Source organism: Crocuta crocuta, unplaced genomic scaffold, assembly GCF_008692635.1.
Source record: "Crocuta crocuta isolate KB4526 unplaced genomic scaffold, BGI_CrCroc_1.0 scaffold81, whole genome shotgun sequence".
Taxonomy (NCBI): Eukaryota; Metazoa; Chordata; class Mammalia; order Carnivora; family Hyaenidae; genus Crocuta; species Crocuta crocuta.
The window spans coordinates 35,760-59,569 of NW_027527808.1; the positions used below are offsets into that span (position 1 = coordinate 35,760).

A 23,810-nucleotide genomic window follows, 5' to 3' on the forward strand; every position below is an offset into this window, starting at 1 on the left:
CTCTATGTAGCCATGACTTACTGGCTGACTTTCAGTTTTGATAGGAGCATAATAATTATTTTATAATTTACAAATGAAAATTGGGATTCTACACAATGCTTTTATCCTGTTCATATTTTAAATAAAATGAATGTACCTCAGGAAGGGGAGTTGGGTCATGATCTCTTTTCTAGCTCATGGCTCTAAGGGCATCCTTTTCACAAAACGATGAAAATATATTTTCTTGTTTAGTAGTTTCATATCATTCCATTTTGTTTAAAGTAAGGCTGCATATCTTCTTATAGACCATCCTCTTATGTATTTCCTTGCTGTAAATTGAAATTTTTAGTATTTACTATTTTATAAACATGATTTAAATGTGCTTTTATTTATTCCTCATATTGGTCTGTGTTTTTGAACTAAGTATAAAATCCATACATTTCTGCATAAATGTGCTCTAGCAAAATGTATAGTGTCACCAAAAAAGATGATCTTACCTTTGTGCTTTTAAATTAAATTTATAATAACATTTATAATAATTTTATATGTTTAAACTACAACATAATGAACTTCTAACATCCGTAGTATTATTCCATGAATTGGTTGAAAAAAATCAAATCAATGTTTGAAGTAACCTGTATTTTATTTGAAGCAATTAGTAACACCTATACAAACGGAAACATTAAACTGTGAAGTTAATTTAATACTGGATCCAACATGTTACCACCTATTGCTCTACTTTTCATTTGCATATTAGAAATCTTGCATTTGAAAATGAGTGAACTTATTTTAAAATAACTATTATTTGATCTAAATGAAAAGTCATGCTTCACAAGGAAGTATGAAAAAGGACTTCTTGTAGCTTCTTTGTTAACCTATAGTCTTCAGCATGATTTTTGTAAAGTAACTTTCAACTTAAAACAAGATGCCAATGATTCTTTTATATTTTTGTGTATTTTGGTTTTCATGTAGTCATGATAACCTTAGGACTCTATCGTGAATAAGACGGACCCATAAACATTTCTTGAAAGTTATATGCCTGTAGTCAACCTTTTGAGACACAAATTCTGTACTTAAGTTTTCATTAAGCATAAGCATTTATATTTTTTATTTCACCGTCAAAAGTGTTTATTTACAAAAAATAAAAAAGTTATATATTTCAACTGTACCATAAATGACAGAATTATTGAAGTAGGTGCATTCCACCTACTGTTTACAGTAGAGCTACTTTGCCTGCATCTATATCTACAAACATATCCTATGATTGCTCAGTCTCCAAACACCACATGAACTGGCAGTTTTGCACAAATTTCAGGCCAAGGCATGGTGCACCAACTGATGGACTTGGCAGTGTGATATATCTTAGAGGCCGAAACGTGAGACAAGGCAAAGCCGGCTGATACGTAAATGGCTTGCAAAAGCACCCAACATCAAACACTTACTTTTCTCTTCACCCCTGGACCCTGGAAAGAGATTTTAGCTCCTCTTCTCAGAACATATTTATCAGTAATTACCCTGCATGTTTTCTTAGAATGTGTGTTATTAGTTACATTGTATCTGGAAGGATCTGGCAAAGCTAACTTAACTAAATTCATTGACAATGCATCTCACACAACACTGGACAGACTATGGAAGTTTCTGAAAGTATAAGAGATAGTCTCCTTAATTTAATGCAACTATTGGAAATCATTGAAAAACATGAAATGAACAAAGAAGATACTTTCTAAACCATACAAAACACCAGGACAATAGATGTTAGCTGGGACACTGGTTCCTGACCAAACTGGCATATGTGGTCACCACATCATATATTAAATTCCTCTATATGCATGGCTTTGTTTCTGGGCTTCCCATCCCCTTCTGGACTATTGTCTGAGCTGATAGCCTGAGCAGAAGCTGCTACTGTGTCTGCTCAGTCCAGGAGCCCACCTGCTATGAACTTCTGTCCTGATTCCTGTTGAGACTCTGGTTTATAGATATGTCTATTTTGGTTTTGATTCTGCAAGAATTTTTTGGCTTTCTCTTTTTATATTTTATAAATCACTATTATATATTTGAGACATAAAGCGAGTATCAAAGTACATTTATTTGCCATCTTGAGTAGAACTGTCAAAGACTTATTTAAGTGAAAATCCTTATTTTATTTTACATTCTGTAATCTCAAAAATGGAAAGAATAAAGTATTTCTTTTATATTTTAAGAAAGATAGGAAACAGAGATAAGAGACCGATTACAGAAGACTTTGAATGGTAGACAAGGGCTTTGGCCTTTATTCCATGGGCCAATAAGAAGGAAAAAAAGTTTTATATAAGAAGATATCATGATCATATTTGTGGTTCAATGAGATAAATATGTTGGAAAAGGAAGTTGAGAGACCATTTAGAAAGCTAGCATTGTAAGAGAGGTAAAGAGAGTGGTGTTTTTGGAAATAAAGAATACAGAATAAAAAATATTGTGGAGTTAAAATGCAAAAGTGATGAGAGGCCCCATAGAGGGCATATTAAGAAAAAGAAAGAAAAGGAAAGGAAAGATTGATTTTTGAGTCTGGGTGATGGGAAGGTGTCAACAAGGCAAGTAGCATACAAATAAGTCTAGTTACAGGACAAGATGATAGGTTCAGTGTTGAACATGTTTAATTTGTGCTCTTGGCAGGACGTACAGGTGATTGCCATTAGGCTGTTGAAAATGTGGCCACACATGTGTTTCTTCAAATGAACACTTGCAAAAGCAATCCAAAGCTTCCATTGAAATCTAAGAGTAAATTACATTAACAACACTGTTGGGAAACCCAATCAAAATGTAATTTATAAAATATGTATTTTGCAGTCCCTTTTGCATTCTTCTTTAAATTCTAATATAAGGGGCTTACTATATATTCAGTGAGCATTGGGAAAGCTGGATAGTTTAGTTGGGATTCAGCATATGTATCGTCACAGCTTAGTTCCATTGCCACTCCTGGAGACTATTTAAATCCAGGACCAATCACCATACCTGGAATATGGTAGATCCTCATGGATGAGGAAGAAAGAATCTTTTGGTATAGTTAGAAGAGAATTTGATGGGAATACATGATGAAAGTCTGAAAAAAAATTACATTGCTTAAATATAATTAGAATATCCTTGGTTGGGCAGATTGAAGCACAGAAGGAATTTAAGGTTAATTCACAGATTTATGAAGCGGCAGTGTTTTTTCACTTCCTTATTTACATAACTATATGAAACATAAAGGAATGAATGGTATAAGTTATAAATTCTTTAGTAAAATATGAAGCCCCAATTATTATTAAAATTAAACATTTCCTCAAAATAATTTTCAATGTCATTCATGTCCATCTGTATAGGTAATTATTTAGTTGCCAGTGACAAATGGAAAAAAAGTCAATATGTTCTTTTTGAGACGATATGATTTATATACATTTCTGCCTGATTTCAGGAAGAAGTCAGAAGAGACTGTAGTTAATCCCTTATATTGCTTGGGTCTCTAGTCCATCTTGCTTTGCAGTTATTAGAGTCCATTTTTAATGCTTGAGTATGGCATCAAAAAGCTGATAGTAAATCTCATGATCTCCTAAAAAGCAGTTGTAGGTCAAGAAATAGAAATGGTAACTTCTAAGGTCTGATGCTATACCAAATATTATCTAGAATTAGGAGAATGCTATGGGTTGAATAATGTCTTCCCTCTCCACACATACTGGTCCTAAGCCCCAGTACATCAGAATGTGGCCTTATTTGGAAATAGGGTCATTGCAGATGTAATTAGTTAAAACGAGGGTACGCTGGAGTAGGGGGGCTTCTAATCCAGTATGACTGGTGTCCTTATAAGAACAAGGTGATGTGAAGGCAGAGACACACAAGGAGAATGTCATATGACGATAAAGACAGAGACTGCAGCTGAAAGCCAAGGAATGCCAAAGATTGCTGGCAAACCACCAAAAGCTAGCATGTGGCAAGTTAAGTTTCCCTTGCAGGTTTCAGAGAGAGCAGGGCTTTGCTGACACCTTGATCTTGGACTTCTAGCTTCCAGAACTGGGAGACAATACATGTCTGTTGTTTTAAGGCAACTAGTTTATGGTGCTTCATTATGGAAGCCCTAGGAAACTAACAGAGAGTAAAATACATTGTGGGGTATAGCATGCCCCTGCTTTTAGTGCCTTGAATATCTTTAATACCTTTTCATGGAAGGGACAGCTGCATATGGGTGGCCACAAACTTGTGCTTTCAGAATTTCCTGTATTTTGGGAAACTATGACCCAAATACCAGGTTAGTATTCTAACAATGTCCCTTGACATTTATTTCTAGATATTTCTTGCCAATTCCATCTTTTATTTGTTTTTAAAAGGTGCAGCTACTGTTAAGAACTACATACCAAATTATATTGCTATGAATCATTTAATGCCATTGGAGACTAGACCTAAGGAGATGGCATATCAAATTCACTGTAGATTTAAGCAGCTTGGCAATAGTTTTTGAAAGGAGTGATTGGGTGGAGTCTTCTGGGATAATGAGAATGCATCATATATTATGAAAAATGACATATTTATTACTTTTCATACTCATTAGTTATTATGTAAAATCTTTTGACATGAAAAATATGGTCGTTAATACTTCCTTGCTAGAATTTTGAGATGTATTAATTAATTTTGATTTCCTTGGGCTATGCAGGTTCAAGGAATTATTTTGGGGAAATTTTTTTTGTATGGTATTCTTATAGACAATTCCAATACCCATTGAACATTTCCTTTACATTTATTTTTCTAAAAATACATGGACATGAATCTTAATTTCACAGATTTCCTGTTAGAGAGTAGTATTAAAAACTCATCAATAACCAACAACTAGTTAGTAAATAATAAATGCCATTTATCCTTTTGATATCTTTTAATACCTGTTCCAAAATCATTTATATAAAAGATTCTATTTCCCCATGACTCTATTTTCCTGTCCATTCCTAGCTTTAGAAGAAAAATAACTGTGTTGCAAGATTTCCTCTAACTAAACTGGAAATTTCATATATACTTGTTCTATTGAAAACATGTTCTTGCCTACAATTATCTTTAGCTAGATATGTGACGCTGTCACACAGATGATAAATATTGAGGTAGTTTCTTCAATTCCTCTTATCTTTGTAGATAGACAATTTTAAAGAATTTGGTAACACATAAGTTGTAGAAACTATGACGTCATGTACTGTTAAGACCATTGATCTCTCCTCTGTATGTAAATAAGAAAAATAAATGCATTGAATAATGGTTGCTTTCCATATGTGTGTGTGTGTGTGTGTGTGTGTGTGCGAATAAATGATGTGTATAGTTTCTCAGTCACGCAAAAGTACTGAATGAAATACCCTTTTTTTAAAGAAAGGGAAGTACCAGTGATTTTGAAGGTCAGTAATGTTCAGCATAGAGCAATAGGCGGAGAACAATAGCTCCTTAGAGAGTGGAAAACATGGTACTCTCATTATCCATAATCTCAGCTGGTCACCATAGTAACAGCATTTTATTTTCCAAGATGTAAGCCTTTATATTTCTGTAGAATTCACTTCCGAGGCCTCCAGACACATCAGCGGCATCTAGTGGCTGAGACCTCAGCTAAAATATTTGCGCTTTACCGCCTGCTATATTACGCTGAAAAACTGATGGCATGCACATGTGGCTAACTATGCTTATATTTCTCAGTCGCCATGATGGGTGACTATAATTTTTTAGAGAAATATTTGTGGATTGCCTACAAAAAAGGTGAAAATGTAAGCAAAAGGAAATTATTTTACTAATACTTCTGTGGTAAAGAATTTTGCGAGGGAATTGGGGAGTGTAGAGGCATTATGTATTCTCCATCCAAATAGTATCCTGAGATTATGAAATGATTGTTCAGAGAATGTATAGGACTACTCTCTGGAACCCTTAGGTTTGCTAAAGATTCAAAGAGTTTATTAATGAATCCTGAGAATAATTAAGTCATGTTTACCCATTTTCATTTTCTAATCATGTATCTGTCCTTTACTTCATAAATTTTAGAAACTTATGTAATGGTTGTTATCTTGGGTCTCTATTCCACCTTGCTATATAAAATATATTTCAGAATCGACAAATCTAACTTGGATAGTGAATGGGAAAATTCAGACGTGTTCAGGGACATAGCATGGGGTTCATAAAAGGCCTGCACATTGTGTTGAGACCCAGGCATAGTCCGGCTTCTACCAAATCCTCAATAAGGATTCTTGAGAAAAAGCTACAGTGTGGTTCTCAACCTTGACTGCATATCAGGAGAAAATGTCAGTACCCAGATTCTATCCTGGACCAATGAAAACAGAATCTCTGGGAGAAGAGCCTGAACACAACTTGGAAAAAAAAAAAAATCTTAGTAACCACAGCTCAAAATCCCCCGAGGAGCTCTATAACAATATAGCATTACTGGTCTAACTTGTGAAATTGACCTAGTTGTGTGAGACACTGACCATCAGCATCACTTAGGAACTTGTTAGGAATTAATACACATCTAAGTTTGAGAAGTAATGAAAACCTATCGAGACTCTAACTCAGAAAGTCTGTGGTGAACCTGGGACTCTGTGTTTTTTAAAACTTAGATGTTTCTGTATATGTTTATCTTCCTGTTATAACTGAGGCTATTACCTGAAGTTTTCAGGAAGGTTAAATAAAAACTTTGGTAGACTGCAATGCACTGTACAAATGTACTCATTTTTTCATTAAATTAACCAATATTTACTTAGCGTCTATTATGTTCCAAGTGCTGTAACAGGGATACACAAAACAGCTGAGATGGTTCTTAGTTCAGAAATGCTTTTCTAAAAATATTCATTTGCTTATCTTAGACATATCACAGAAATATTAACATAAAAGGAAGCAAAAGGAATGTTTTTTAAAATTCATTAAATGAGAATTACATATTTATTCTATACCCACATCTGTATTTATCTTAGTGAAATTATATACTTATTTTTTTACGATTTTTAAATTTTTATTTATTTTTTAAGAGAGAGATTGCAAGCGAGGTAGTGGCAGAGAAAGAGGGAGACTGAGAATCTGAAGCCGGCTCCGTGCTGACAGCAGAGAGCCTGATGCGAGGCTTGAACTCATGAACTGTGAGATCATGACCTAAGCCAAAGTCCGATGCTTAATTGACTGAGCCATCCAGGCACCCCTATCTTAGTGAAATTATTTTTTAAAGGGATACAGCACATTTCCTGCCTTTTTAAAAATTGAGAAATATACATTTTAGATGGATTGTTACAGCATATTAAACAAGTAACCAAAGAATAATATCAGAATAAATTTTTTTAGAACTAATAATTTTATTTTAGTGAAATACATTTTTGAGGAAAGGGGTCAGTTTTTTTGTTTTTTGGCTTTTTTTTTTGATATGGAGAATTGTGTGTGGGAGATTTATTACGAAGTTCTCTCGGGAACAACATCTGTGAGAGAATGAGAAAAGCAGGAGTGAGCAGAGAGAGAGTTACCATAATGAGATGCATTTGTACGAGATAACTCATCTCACTCCACAGGGAACTCTGACTTTGAGACAGTTTTTCAATGATGTGGCCTCAATTGAAGCCATGAAGCCAAGGTTTTGTTCCCCTACATCAGCCAGTACTGGATGTAACCTGCCTCCAGGAAGAGGGTGTAAACTTGGGTGAAGCAACCCCCTTTGGCTGAGGGCAATTCTCAAGGGAAGTCTCAACTTTAAGGCACCAGCAGCCAATACTCGAGGCAGCTAACAGAGTGAATTCTTCATTTCTGAAGGGCGGAATCTGAACAGTGTGAAATCACTTTTATTCCAAAAGCACTGAACTCTAAAAATACTAAGTATTTCTCTCAATCTAACTTTTGGATCATCTCTTACACGGACCCATTCTACATTTTAAGACTTATCTTTTGGCACTCTCTGAATAAAATCTTTTGCCCTAGCAAAACTGGCAGGCTACAGTCTTCCTGGAACATGTCTCAGATCCTCTCATGCTCTGCGTTTGTTCTCTTCTAACCACTTGCCTGAAATTTCCTGGACTGTTTCTCTTCATCTTTCTTGGACAACTCATTAGTCTAACAATTGATTTAAGTACCATTTTGCTTATGAAAACATCTAAGATGGGCTTTCCAAACTTGATTGTGCATATAAATCACAAGATCTGGGCATCTGCTAAAATGCAGATTCTGATTCTCTAGGTCTGGTGTGGTGTCTGAGAATCTGCATTTCTAACAAAGTAACCATGCTGGCAGTCATTGAAGAAATCTACCTTGTCTGTACTTTAGTAGTGCTTTTATCTATATCATCTTATTGCATGTAACTTATCTTTTTGTAGAGTGTTTTTATTTTGTATAAATTATAAATTAATTTACATTTTAGCAATTGCATCTGAGATATATATATAGCTATATATTAAATATATATTTAAATTTACATGTGTAGTTATATAGATATATATAGATGTATAGATAAATATCTCACAACACTTAACATAGTGTTGGTGTTTATTAAGGACTTTATATATCTGTTGATTGATTTTGAAAGAAAGGACTAACAGGTAGTTAATGCTTTTTCAAGCTGAGCATGGGAGTTTTCAGGATTTTGCAATGTTACATTTGCTGAATGATAACTACTAGCAATGACCTTTTCAAAGTACTGGTAATGCTAACCTGATTCTGCTCCCCTCCACCCTGCACTGACCATCACATCAAATCAGGAAAACATTTGCCCTGTCTTTAATGAATGCTTGAGGACACAGAAAATTTTTAAAAGACTAAAGACTCAAATGTTCTTAATTTCCCATATTGTAAACCTAGCTTCTCTATTTCTTCTAGCTTCCAAAGAACCGTGAATAATAATTCATCCAGTGATACCTGTCAATGGTCCTTTCCTGTTTTGGGTGAGAAGCAAACACATCATGTCTACAGAACATCAAGCAAAGAATAATTTGAAGCCTATTTCCAGGTAATATTTGGCATTAATATTTGATTGCTAGTTATAACTAAATGACTATTCCAATTTTTTATTCTTATTAATTCCATTTCTCTACTTAAATCCCTATTTGCCATCTATATACTGTCATTATTTTATTGCTTGACTCTTGGTAAAAATGAACACTGGGAACTATAGCTCTTTCCTTGACTGATTTTAAATAAATTAATCAGAATGGGTACTTGCATAATCTGGAAATCATATGCATTGGGAATAAGCCTGTTGGAACTCCTCATTAGGTAATTATAAGTCATAAGTTTGCAGCTGAACTTGTGTCTGTTAAGGATGTAATGCTTCACCACTCACTGACTGGGGCCATTGTCCTGGTGGACGTTTTGCTTTTGTGATTGTTATCATTTTATATGTATTGGTATAAAGATATTGGTATTCAAACTATGAAAGAATTCTAAAGATGTTTCTCAGTGTGCTTCAAATTCTTTGGGAAGCCAGGAGAGTTAATACTAAATATTTGATGAGGTACAATAATTTGAAAGAACTCTAATAAGCCCTTTTAGTCAAAGACCACAGAATTGTGATGAGTATTTCTTGTTACTGGTTGACAGCATATGTATACTCATAAATTGGTTATTTTGTTAGAAACTTGAGCAGCAAGCATAGCTGTGCATATTGATGTTATTATACAAATCAAATATGTTTAAAGAGACTGGGTTAACAGAGTCTCACTATTAAAAGGCTATGGTTGACTCTTTCTCTTGGTCTTAATTTCTGTGTCTCTTTATAATTGATTAATGTTCATTGGTAGACTAAGTATGAATAATTTATGATTCACATCGCTGCTGGCTTATTAATTGTTTAATTTCAGAGAAAGTAACTATATATTAAGGAAATTCAAGTTGTCACTCTGAGTAGCCACATGAATTTATACACTTTGTTAATGCTTAGTCTAGAAATAGTGTATTAGACATACAGTCTGTATTTTCTACAGTGCTTAAAAAGAAGAATACTAATGAATAGAGAGATTTTTAAAGTCAAAAGAAGTAAATGACCTGGCATGTCTGAGGACGGCAGGCTCTCAGTATTATTTCTCCCTTTTTTTACATTTTATTCTGCTTCAGTGGTTCTATGTAATATGCCAACCATAAAATGAAGTTAATTGATGAATGATGCTTATTCTTTAGAAGAAAACATAATTAAATATAGAAAAGAAAGTTGTAATTATCTTTAGATATATTACAATTTCTTTGGAGTTGGTGCAAATGATTTTAATCCTGAGAAATTAAAATAAAAGACATATATGATAAATTTGCCTTCTTTAGCAACATGTGTAGATAAACATTGCTGTCTTAAAAAATACATGGTAATGATTTTATTTATCTCTACATTTATTGCTGGAAAACCAAAAGCTAGTATAAATTGCATTTAAAATGAATGTTAATGGCCTTTTCTTGTTTAGTGCAATATTTTTTCAAATATATCTAAAAGATGAAAACTTTAATCAGCATCTGTGATCTTAAATGAAATTTAAGAATATATATTTGAAGCTTCTACTTTCCTGAAACATATCTTTTAATATTCAAGGACAGGATTTTGAGAAATGGTCAATGAGATTGATTTTGTCTATCTTTAAAATATTTTGACTGTGTGAGAAAAGTCAGTTTCACATTAGGATATGTGGGTCATGCTTTTCCTAAAAGTGACATCTGTTTGGGTCTGGGAGCAGAAGAGACAGAATAATTTTAATGACTTCTCTTACTCTTCATCTCCTTCATGTATTTAGTGCAAATCATTCCAGAGCTCTGGATGAGCTTCTATAGAGATCACAGCGTAAAACTGTGGAAAGGAGCCTGAATTTAGGTTGGCACTATGGCAAACATTTCCACTTTGATGTGTCCCTTTAGAGAATTGGGAAGAAAGAGGAACACAAAATGCTATGTGATATCATAAAATGAAAGAGAAAAGAACAAAATAATATGTATATATTGAGAAAGGAGGGATGGATGGCATTTTAGCTATCTTGGTTATATGTGAACAAGTCTGACTTTTTCTGGTGGACTGATCTCCTTAAGGGCATTATGGCCTATGTATAATTTAGCTTTGTATAATATATTTTTTTCATGAATAAAATATGGTTATGGGCTGACAACCGCTTAGATCTCTACAATGTCATATCTAAATCATTTCTACTTCACCTAATGTTAGACTCACTTCCTCTTTCTTTACTCTCTTATTATTGCTGAATATCCTCAACTTCATGCATACTTATCTCCTGTACATATTAATTTAAAAATTAAGGCATTCTTTTTACTCTTTTGCTTAAGGCTAAACTTTGCATTGATGAAATTGCTTTCTCCAGAGCATTGCTCTATCACTTATTTTCTCTCATATTTTAAGGACTTTCCCTTTCTTATGGCTACTTTTCAGCTTAATAATAAGCTCACAGTCCAGCCACAATAAAGCAATCAAATGAAAAAAAATTAATAATATTGGCTTACTTTTCATTCCTTCTAAAATAAGTTTGTTCTTTTATATGAAGTCATAAAATGCTTACTCTTCATGCTTTAATCACTTTAAGGTTTTTCATTTTATGCAATCTCTATCATACTGTTTTATTTTCTGCAGTTCTTAGAGTCTAATCCTACTGTCCATTTCATCTGCTAGTTATTTTTCATGATTTTGTGTTTCCTATTGTGTTTTGTTAGTTTAGCTTGCTTATCTTCAATGAGACCCTGTGTGTGTGTGTGTGTGTGCGTGTGTGTATGTGTGTGGTTATCCTGAGCATGTATTTTCTACCATATGGGCTGGTTTTGTTTCTGTCATATGTCCTAGAGATATCAGTAGCCTGTGTTGGAACTCCCATGCCATGCAATTCACATGGATTTAAATCCCAAGATCATTTAAATTGCAAGCTTGTGATTAGAATTATTAGAATTAAGTTCCTTTGTTATACTCCTGTGTTATTAGGTAATCTTTTTTCCTAGATTACTTCTTCAGTTAAATGTGGTATGCTCAGAGTCCAGACTTAATATATCCCAACTCCATGTCTATCAGATCCTGAGTTTTTTTTTCCTTTCACCATGTGGTCACTATATCTAAATGCCAAACTTATTATGCTGACAAGGCCACTGGCCCTGTAACCTGGCATAGACAGAATAGGAACTCATGTACTAAATGGCTTTTTTTTTGTTAGCCAAACATGTTGACATTTTTATTGTTCATCTTTTGAATATCCTTTTTTGATAATAAAGAAATTGAGGTAACATTGACATTATTAATTTTAGGTGTACAGCCTAATGATTTAATATTTCTATATATTGTGAAGTGATCACCACAATGAGTTTACTTAATATCCATCAACATATGTAGTTAGTAAAAAAATTTTTTCTTGCCATGAGAACTTTTAATACCTATTATCTTATCAACTTTCACTTATGTAGTGCGGTATTATTAACCATAGTCTCTGCACTATATATTGCATCCCCCTGACTTACTTATTTTATAACTGTAAGTTTGTGCCTTTTGACTCCTTTTACCTGTTTTGCCCAACCCTCCAGTCTCCACCTCTGGTAACCACCAATCTGTATTCTGTATCTAAGAGCTTGTTTGTTTCATGTTGTTTTGCTCTTTAGATTCTATCTGTGAGATCATCCTCTATTTGTCTTTCTCTGTCTGACTTATTTCACTAATAAAATATAATAATGGCCTCGGGTCCATCCATGTTGTTGAAAATGGCAGTAAGAGACCTCTTGTTTTATAAAACAAGATTTTACCTAGAAGTATTACTCTACTTACATAGCGTCATGGAAAAAGTGATTACTATTTTTTTTTATCTCTCACTGATGATTTGGCTACCCAAATGAGTATGTTATTATAATGTGCTTCATCTCTAGTTAGAGGAGGTAAAAATGCAGATGTAGAAGGCATGGGAAAAACTGCTGAAGAACACCAGCCTGAAGAAAATTCTTCAAACCTATTTACTTGAAAAAATCTCTTGATATTTTGTCTTTTGGCCACATATTTCTGTCATACAGGTGGCATTACATTTATAGATGGATAAATGAGTAGGCTGAATCATGGTCCCAAAGATATCAAGTCCTAATCCCTGGAAAGTATAAATGCTATCTTATTTGGAAAAGATCTTGAGATGCAAAAGTCATCCTGAATTACTGGCTGGGTTCTGAATGTAGTCCCAAGAGCCTTGCTAAGAGAGAGGTAGAGATTTGACACAGACAGAGAAGCTGATGTGAAGATGGAACAGAGAGAGATTTGAAGATGCTGGCCCTGAAGATTGAGGTGATACAGCCATAAGCCAAAAAAAGTTGGTAGGCACTGGAATCTCCAAATCCAAAATTGGTATCACTGGTCTGAAATCAAGGTGTCACCAAGGCCATGCTCCCTCTGGAGGTTCTGGGGGAAGAGTCTCTTCCTTGCTTCCTTCAGCTTCCAGAAGTATTGAGATAATAATTTTTTTTTAAAGACACCAAGTTTGTGGTAATTTGTTCCGGCAGCCACCAAAAAAAAAAAAACAAAAAAAAACAAACCAAAACCAAAAACCACACAACAATTCAGGGATTAACATGTGTTCCTTTTTTTCGAATTTAGATAGTGGAGTAGAGATTACACCATCGTTTCATGCCTGATATCTTTAGATGCAGCTGTATAATTGAAAACATCTGCAGGATATGGCAGTCAACCAGCATGGTTGATAAGGGTGTAGGCTCTGCATTCAGGCTATCTGGCTTTGAATTTCACCTGCTAGAAGTTTTGTCATCTGGGGCAGGCTGCTGAACTCCTTCTACCTAACTGTACTCATATATACAAGGGGGATAACAACAGGTACATTCGTGCAATTCAGTAATAGTTGCAGTAACACCTCTTGTAGGTGTTATGAGGATTAAAGTTGAGATAATTCATATAAACTGAGCACATGGTAGATACATGGTAAACGTTAGCGAATAGCAGTATTTAGTCCCAACATACAGACCCTGAAGGTTGTTTTTTCAGATTGCACTCACTCAGCCATATTACTTCATTTGCATTCAGTTTGTTAATAGTTTGTTAAAAGGAACATCACTCTGTATTTAAATATTTTATACTGTGGTATGAGGAGTCATTTTTTCCTAAATTTGAATAGTAATGAATAACAATTACGTATTGTACATCAGGTCACAATTTGTCTAAACTTATAATCATTAATCGAACCATTTTGATATAAAAATAGTCTATTTCTTTATATAGAGATAAATTCAGATCAAAATCTGTGATGGGCTTACTTTTAAGGATAATCTCTAAAATATTTTATTTTTTACTAATATCCTCTAATATGTTGAATGTATAACATAACATTGTAGGAAGCAAAAAAAAAAATGCTAAATAAATCTTCCAAAAAATAACTGTTTCTTGAGGGAACTCTATAATATTGAGTAAAAGAGTAGTTTTTCCATTTTTAGGGAGATCTATGTAACATTTTAAGAATGTTACAAGAAATGATGAAAGTTATCAGCGAAGAAGGAAATTTTCTTTTCTCAATTATGTTTAACTGGTAGATTGTAATAAGAAATTTGGGACTTTTTAAAACTTTTTTAATTGAAGCATAATTAACATATAGTGTTTTATTAGTTTCAGGTGTACAGTATAATGATTCAACAATTCTATATATTACTCAGTGCTCAACATGTTAAATGTATTATTAATCTTTTTTATCTATTTCACCCTTACCCTTCTCTACCTCCCCTCTGTCAACCACCAGTTTGTTCTCTGTTCCTTAAGTCTATTTTTTTGTTTGCTTCTCTTTTGTCTTTTATTTTCTTAAAGTTCACACATGAATGAGAAATTTTAAAGCTTTAGCATGATGGCATTTTCTAGTCACAAAGCCTGCTTTATGGACGCTAACAACATTCACTGAGAGGCACCAAGTGTATTCTTGGCCTATAAGTTATACAGCAGACAAACCATTCTCGATGGAGTGTAGGACTTATGTGAAGGCATCTTGAGAGATAAATTTAGAGTAGTTTCTGGCATGTTTAAAAAGTGTTGCAGTGATAGTTAAATATATGGTCATGTGAGTCTGCTAGACTTGCCTAGGAATTCTTGCTGCCACTTACTGGCTGTATGACTTTAAGCAAATTATTCTCCTATGAAGCAGAGATATTAGTGTTACTTTCTGGAGTTGTTATAAAGATTAAAGAAACTTAGCTATTCGAAGTAATAAGCATAATGCATAGCATTTGGTAAACAGGCAGTGGGGAGTCAGTAAATGACTTTGAAGCAAGGAAGAACAGGACCAGAAGTACACCTTAGACAGATACACTTGGCTGCAATGTTTTTGGCTGGCAGTAGGTGGGATAGGATTGGAAGATGGAATTTATGACCTGACACAGTGCTTTCCAGGAAGGCTTCATTGCACAAAACTAAATAGAACTGTAGGGTGTCCTGTAATGGGTACCGCTGAGGGCATTCTTAATAAATGTTTGGTATAGATGAGTTCATTCTCCCAGTTATATACAAGGTTTATTAAAATATAATAAAGCAATAAAAGTTATTTAAATATAGAGTAAAAAAACAAACAAAACAGTTACAAAAAATTCAAGAGTTTTGTTTATCAGAATAACAAAATCTGAGCATAAAGAATTCTGCTCAAAATGAGGCAGAGATATCTTTATTTTTGGCAAAAATCTGAATGTTTCATAGGCCTTTTTCCTTTTGGCTACTTGCCACCGATTCTCAATTTATTCTTTCTGCCCATTGTACAGTATCTGAGTTTTATAGCCAAGATGAATGAAGACACATTTTTTAAGATACATTCTAAGAAAAATATGTAAATAAGTTTGGTAAACATTTAAAAAATTGATTTCCACAGTTAAATATTAGTTTAGTAATGTACTTTATACTTTTTCAAACACTCATTGATTGCAATACAAATATTGTTTGTTTCATAAAGTCTATCTCCAGAAGTTTTCAGTTATCATACTATAAACAGGGATTTATTGAAGGTGCAAAATAAATCTGAGCTTTCATCTATGTCTTCTACAACTTGAGGAGTGGAGAATGCTGACAGTGTTTGGGCCAGCTTGGGTGCTGGCTAGAATCCAAGTGGTATGTGGAGCGAAGCAATGACAGCAATATCCAGACTTGTGCTCTCAGTACTGGGCAGTTCCCCACACAACGCTCCACATCCCTCTGGCCATGTGGTACAGCCTTTCCATTCCTTTTAGGTCAGAATTCTCAGTTGCTTTTGCCCATTGCCCATTATATTTGTGCTTCAAGACCAAGTTGGAATTATACACTTTTATTCCAGCTAAATTTAGAGAAAAAAATATGTAAATTAGTTGGGCTAACATTTAAAGACATTTATTTCCACATTTAGGTGTTTTTCTTAGGTGATTTCTGCCCTGTATTTTCCTTCCGTCAAATAATACAAATTAATTTTATAATGAGATGGAAAGGTCAATATGTCTTTTTTGCAGAGGTTTGCTATGCCTTTTGTAGTGCTCAAAAAAATATCCAACAATGTGCAAACTGTTTTACTATACCACATCATTTTTGTACTTTAAAGAAAAATGAGCTAAGGGTACAAAACTCTTTTACTATATCACAATCCTTTCATTTTTTTCTCCTTTTTTCTTATGATGTCTATGAGGAAAATGAGTATCCAATGAACCATTATTTCACCCAAACCTGTCAGTTGGAGCACTGGATAGCATAGAGGAGTCATGCTGTAATGCAGAGGTTCTGGAATCAAGCTTTAGAGACCTCTTCAGATTGTCATGGAGAAGGGGAGAATCTAAATCCACTGAAAAAGAGTTCTATGATTCTTTAAAACATTTTAAAGATTAAATATACAATTTGGAGGTCATTGACTTAGTGGGCTGTATACCTAGGGGGAGGAATAGACCATAGTTTAGGCATAGCTTGTTTTACAACACCAAAGAACTGTGAATTTCTACAATTAGTGAAGTAATTTTTTTTCAAATTAAGTCCTATTTTACTACCATGTTTCATTTCAAGTAAATCTTTAATAGTCTTTTTTTTAAATTAAAGAATAGATTATTTCATAAAAACTTTTTATGGCTTTTCAAGTAATTAAGTTTTATAAATCCGTGAACTTCTACTGACTAATGTTGAACCACTTTCTAAGTTTTAAATTGATTTCCTCATTGAGATGCTATTTTTAGATGATCTTCAGTATTTTTAAATCCTTATTTGGATGTACTGCTATCTTATTGGATGATTATGCTTCATCGAACTGTTTTTCAAAAAAATCTTCCTAAAATGGGCTAACAATATTAATATGGAAACAAATCTGTAACTGTCTATAAAACCCAGCTTTAATCATTTGATAAGACTCTTCAAAGGATTCTGAAATCTGCATCAGTGTTTTTAAAAATCACTATAGAATTTTTAGCATCACAGCATAAAATCTGTATATAAGAAGTTAATAGGCTTCCCTTGCATTACTTTCTGCTGCCATGGGCATCTTCTGTCACTCTTCTCATCAATATTCTCCTAACATAAGGTGCAAGAAGGTGAGTGACCCGGAGGGAAAGAGGCGACCTGGTGAGCTCTTCAGTCCTTGGAGCACCTGTTATCCATGGATTTCAAAGCACTTAATCCCGTTTGATGGTCCTGTGAGTTAAGAAGTGCTTTACTACTTTGGCTGTGAGCTTGTCATGGGTCTCCAGTACATTATTGGAAAATAGAACCCCTGGGCTATTTTCCTGACACCTGGGTCAATGTTCACGTCAAGAGATGACACTTGAGCCTTGGCTGACAGGGGATTGGGTGCTGATGGTTAACACTACTAGTAATTGATCTTGCTTCCTGTTTATTCATATGTACAAACCTGAAAAGTTAAATATCCCTACACTGCATGATCCCAGTATTTGGAGAATTATGATCTTATCCCATGGAAATATGAATAATTTAAAGAACACATGATTGTGCCATGAACAATTGAAGTCAAAGAAAAGAATGGAATAACTAAAAAAGAGCCTTGTGCTAAAATATAATTTGGAGGAACTATGTTAAGGCATAAACCAGTTATGAGATATTTATAGACTTTGACTTTATAAAGCAACTTTGCATTTGACTGTGTTTATTAGTGAATGGGAATTTATTTCCCTATATTGAATGAGCATTTCTTGGCAGGCAAACTGTGCACAAGCTACAATGAGCTTCAATGAAGTGCTTTCACATTCCCTTCCCACTGAGTTGAAAGCCTTCTTATATTCTCTCAAGTGTGTTTCTTTTCTCATGGAGGATGTCTTTGTTGAAAATTGCTTCCTCTTCTCTTGATTATTGAATCAGATATTATATTCAGTTCTTCAATACTTTATAGAATGTTGGTGAAAAATGAAATATAATGAGTATGATTCTTCCCTGTATTTTGAACGCTATGTAGATTCAACTCTAAAGAATTTAGTGGGGCGAAGCCAGTAGTAAAGGAGAGATATTATTTAACTGAGAGATATAATTTCTCAGTAATGGCTCCTGTCACATTCCTACCTCCACCATTATGATACTCTTCATTTCCAGCATTTTCTTTATATCTCTGTAGCCACAGTCAGCCCTCAGTATACCCATTTTGAGTATACCATTTGCTTCAACCCCAAGGATTCATGTGGTTCAAGGTAATTTGCTGTCATTTCCCAAACAGATCAATGTCTTATATTCTAGTTTTTAATATTTTCTTCCTCCTTTATTCACCATTAATATTGACCTCACCTTAGAATATTGTTCATCTGCTAAGAACAATTAGAAAAAATTAAAGCACCAAAGATGAATATGAAAACTTATATACCTTTCCCACACTTCAATTCTAAATGTCAAAGGATTGGAAAAGTCCTGAACTTATATTTCAGCTTTGCCTCTTCATAATTATACTGCATATCATAAAAATATGAACTATATCTTATCACAGTTATACTCTGATATTTGTGCCATTTTGTGTAGGCATACTGTAATAATTTTATTTCATCCTTTCTTGAGCAGTTGAGTGTAGTTATTAGATCATAAACTCTGGAGCTAAACTCTTCTGTGTCTGTCAAGTCCTACCTGCCTGAGGTTTCTTATTTATAACACAAAGATAGGATTGCTGTATGAAATGAGTGTATAAATTTAGTGCCTAGTATGTAATACATGCCATGTCATAATTTTCTTCTATTGTTCTTCTTTCATTATGAAAAATTTATCGAGCTCTTACTATACACCTTAGTGATGATCTTGTAATGCTAAAAATATTGAAGGGCAAATATTAACTCAATGATCACTTAAATAAATAGAATTTCAAATTGTGATAAAAATCTCAGTTAAAATACATGACAGTAGAAAACACAGCTGCTGGAAAATAAGACTAAAAAATAAGGGAATCTCGTTTGTTTTGGAGGGAACAGTAAGTCTGCAATGAAGAAGAAATATTTGAATGGAGATCAAAAGGATGATAAGAGTTCATCAACTTGGTGGGAAGAGTGTTCTACAAAGAGACCTTGTCAAAATCAGAGAAGGGGTCATTGATACTAAAGTATCTGAAAGAGTGGGAGGTAAATGGGTGGAATAGCAGCAGAAGAGAAGTGCTTATTTAAACAAGGAAAAAATAAGAAACTAGGACAAATGCAGGCAAATTCATAGGTTTGATGGCTGGGAGTTTTCTTCTCATTGTATCTATTTGCTTGGTGTAGTAGAATGTGACGCTCTCTGATAAGAATGAGGTTTCCGTGATAGTGCTGGTGGTTTGATGATATGCAGAAGGTCTGAAATCTATATGTGGAGAACAGGATAGCGGCTTGACCAATGAATATGGCACAATTACTGGGGAGTGTTGAGTATTCAGGTAAAATTAGTGATTTGTTTATTTATAAAAAAGAGTCAACATTCCCTGATGTATGTTTTTCTGTTGTATGTGCCTGAGGTTAGACCTAAAGAAGGATCTTTAGGTCTTAAAAAAGGGACCACCTGAATCTGAAGTCTTTTACATGGGTAAAATGTAGAGACAGAGGAGTAGAGATTTAAGATATTATAAAAGCATGGTTAGAATCATGTTCCACAAGATATTAGGGAGGGAGGTTGTGTCATAAAGGGATTATTTATTGAGTGATAATAAAGGGACCAATAAGTCAAAATTTTTCAGTTGTAATGAGTTTTAAGGTTGTAATTAGTGTAATTAAATAATAATCTAAAAAATAAAAACTTGTAATGTGAGAGAGAAGAATCTTTTTTTTTAAGTTTATTTATTTATTTTGAGGAGATGAGGGGCAGAGGGAGAGGGAGACAGAGAATCCCAAGCAGGCCCCATGCTGTCAGCACAGAACCCAATGTGGGGCTCGATCTCACAAACCAAGAGATCATGACCTGAGCTGAAATCAGGAGTTATATGCTAACCGGCTGAGGCATCCAGGTGCTCCGAAAGAGAATAATTTTTAAAATACCAATATTAAAGTTGGAAGAGTTTTAGAGATGATAGTTTCTAGTGTCTGTCCAGGAAAGTGGATGACCAAAGAGAAAGTCCTTGGTGAAGATTTGAAGGAACTGAGAGGCCAGGATTTGGGAAGAGTCATCCATGTGGCTTTGAGCAGAAATTGTCGTGAGTAGAGAAACTTTGAGTTATGTGCCAAGATTTCAACACATGGGAGGATTGGGTGGTGGGGCTGCGATCTTGACAAATGTGATTATGAGAGTGATATAGTAGATTGGAATGAGCTTCAAAAAAGCAGAGTTTTATTATAAACGCATAAGGGAATGATTGTCTAGAGATATGGATACGAACAGTTCATAAAGGAAAAAGCAATTTTTTAACTCTTGCTTTATAACAAAAGTATGGTTTTCATGACTTTTTCATAATTGGTCATTAAAATACATTTTTTTTTATTTTCACATATTTAAGGTGGAATGTCAGTTTTGGCTTAGGACCCAAAATGTCCTTTTAAAACTTGCCTGCTTTTGGAAACTTCAGTATTATGTAAAGAGCTTTGTTTTTATTTATAAACACACATACACACACATACACACACACACACACACACACACACATTCTTTCTGTAAGTAGAAACACCACTATAGAACTTACCAAATGATACCAGATATTTGATAGTGTACTGATAGACTGTATGCATTTGAAGATTAAAAAAATATGTTAGGGTAAAATATGTTTACCAGAATATTTTTTTAAAAACAAAGAAAACACTATGATGAACCAAGTGTGTGTTAAAATGTTGCATACAACTTTATCCATGCTCATACATTAGAAAAGTGGTTTAATAACCCATAAGAAATTACTAGCTTCTCTGTTCATGAAGCATGACATTTCAATTGCACAGCCAATAAAAGAATTACATGAAGAGACTGAAATGATTTACTGTATGGAAAGCATCCAGACCAAGGTTACCATGGTGAACTACCTTTCTACACACTCAAGGTCAAGGGAGAGTGACCCATCAATGGGCAACCTTAAGTTGAAACCTAATATGGAATTGCTCTTACAATTGTTAGTTGGTTTCCTTCTGAAATAATAAAGATGGCTGTAATAGACCTGTTACCATTATTTACCTATGCTAAATTTAAATTTGTAATTTAAAAAGTGACATTATTGTTAAGAAGTTGGTAGAGGAACACGTGTTTCTCAGAATCTCATAAATTGCAGCTCTGCACTGTGATCATTTCCTGAAAATGTGGAGAGGTTAGGAAATATTTACACATTTTTAACGTAAGTTGAAAAAGATTCCAGTTGTATTGTTGTTTTTAATGTTTAACCAGAATCATCTTTATTGTAAATCCTATCTTTATTCTATTGGGAGGGAGAGAAAAAGTATAAATAGTGTATACATATTATAAAATATTGTTATATATAATTAATACCTTAAAATATGTCCAAAATTCTGGGAAGTTTGTATATTGCTTTGTTTTCAGATATGTTTTGTTGATGCATAAAAAGAGGACTGTACTAATAAATGTCTTTTGAATTACACATGGTGTAAGAAAATGAAAGCCTTTGGGTTATGAATCTTGGATTTAAAGAGGCAATCATCAAATATTTAAGATGAAAATGCAGTAACACATGCTTGCTGTCATGTGTAAGTTTGGTGAATGTTATGACAAGGTTTTTAAAACATTCATAGTTGGAGTATTTTTATGAAAATATTCATTAATTCAAACCGACATTCATATCTGGCATCCTGCATTTTAATCATGATTTCTGGCTGCATGAGAAAATCGGGAAAGCCATGAAAGAATGGGTGAAATATATAGCAATCATGTTTAAATTATACATTATAAGGCATACATATCTGTATGTTGTCATATTATGCATTAAATTTAATGCATAAATCAGATTGTTATAATTCTGATGTCGCCAAAAGGCACAAAATATGACAAACAGGAGTAGGCATGTAGATATTATCATATTCAATAATTCAATGAGCATTTGTTTTATGTAAATTAACTTTCTGTTAATAAAGATTATCCTCATTTATTACACCACTTCCATATGATAATTAAAAAATGTCCTTTTTTCCTCTAGAAAATCATTATAAAATGTGAATAATGCATTTGTTTAATATCTATATAAACAAGATCTTACCATCAGATTAGTTCTGGAAATGAAAGCATTATTGATTTCTGTAATAATTTTTATAATATGGCTACACTGCAATACTGAAGCTGCTAATCTCATTTTTTTGTGGAGAGCTCTATGCATTTAAAGGAGTGTTTAAACTTTTTGTAAGTAAATAATCTTAGTTTCTGTAGAATATATTAATGTAGTTTGTAGAAAATAGACTTTTGGCAGTAAACAGAAAGTACTGTGAAGAACTTAGCAAACAAGTTGAATTCCTCCTCTCAGTACTATATTCTAATGTCAATTAAAATAACATTGAAACCTAATCCAATTAACTCTTGCTGTTCTATATGTTACTCTTTTAAACCCAGTGGGAGTCCCATTGAGAAGAAAGGATTTCATAAACTCTCAAATGGCTGAATTAAAACAATAAATAAATTATAAAATACCACTTTAAATGACAGCAAATGATAGTATCCTTAAAATTCACTGCACATATGTCTTTTGCCAAAAAGAAATGTGATGCAGCATTTTCTAAGGAGAGGTCTATTTCTTCTCAGTTGTTACATCATGATATTTTATCAGTTTATTCAAGTCATATTATTATATGCATGGCACTTTATTATCTGAAGCATGCTACAGTTTCTGATTGAGCCCTGTAGGTATTCATTGCAGAAAGCAAACATGTATTTTATTATTTTATTTTATTTTATTTTATTATTCTGAGACAGAGTGAATACGTGGACACATGAGTGGGGGAGGGGCAGAGGGAGAGAGATAGAGATGGAGAGGGAGAGAGAAGGAGGAAGAGAGAAAGAGAGAGAGAGAATCCCAAGCAAGCTCCATGCTCAGCGTGGAGCCAGACATGGGGCTTGATCCCATGAGTGGGAGAAAATGACCCAAGCAGAAATCAAAAGTCATGGGCTTAAATTAATAGGCGCCCCTAGTTTAGATGCTTAAAGCTTTACAGCATTGTCATCGGTGGGTATGCTTATCAACTTTTCAAACTAATTTAAACAAACTAGAATTTCTCCTTGAAAGAAGGCTGATAAGGTAATTTATGGAAAAGTGAGGGAAATTTCACTTGAAATTTTAGGTAGCAAACTTAAGAATCAAAGTAAAGAGCATTTAACGTATACTAATTAGATATGTTTTCTCTATATTAACAATGCACCACATGAAATTTCCGATATTTGAACAGTTTTGATGCACAAGAATGGTTGTTTCATATGGTTCAGCGTAAGATAATTTGCATATGTGTTCATTATTGCATAAAATACTGTATACATGACATCTTTGTATAATACATTGTTAATTAATGTTTTGTGCTAGCAAACAGTTCTTAAGGTAAATCTG

At 33.7% G+C, this 23,810-nt stretch overlaps 1 protein-coding gene across 6 annotated transcripts in view; it reads left to right on the top strand.

Moving 5' to 3' along the window:
- The window catches only part of LOC144239969 (uncharacterized), a 277,882-nt gene that overhangs the window by 13,158 nt on the left and 240,914 nt on the right, over positions 1–23,810 (top strand). For 5 of the 6 annotated variants that reach the window (XR_013337545.1, XR_013337546.1, XR_013337544.1 and 2 more), the window contains exon 2: positions 8,794–8,923. Coding sequence is in view for 3 of the 6 variants with exons in the window: in XM_077774225.1 (XP_077630351.1) it covers positions 8,877–8,923 (47 nt within the window). In the remaining 3 variants the exon portion in view is untranslated. Of the gene's footprint in view, positions 1–8,793; positions 8,924–17,423; positions 17,536–23,810 lie in introns of all 6 variants that reach the window. The other variant, XM_077774231.1, reaches the window with a different exon arrangement.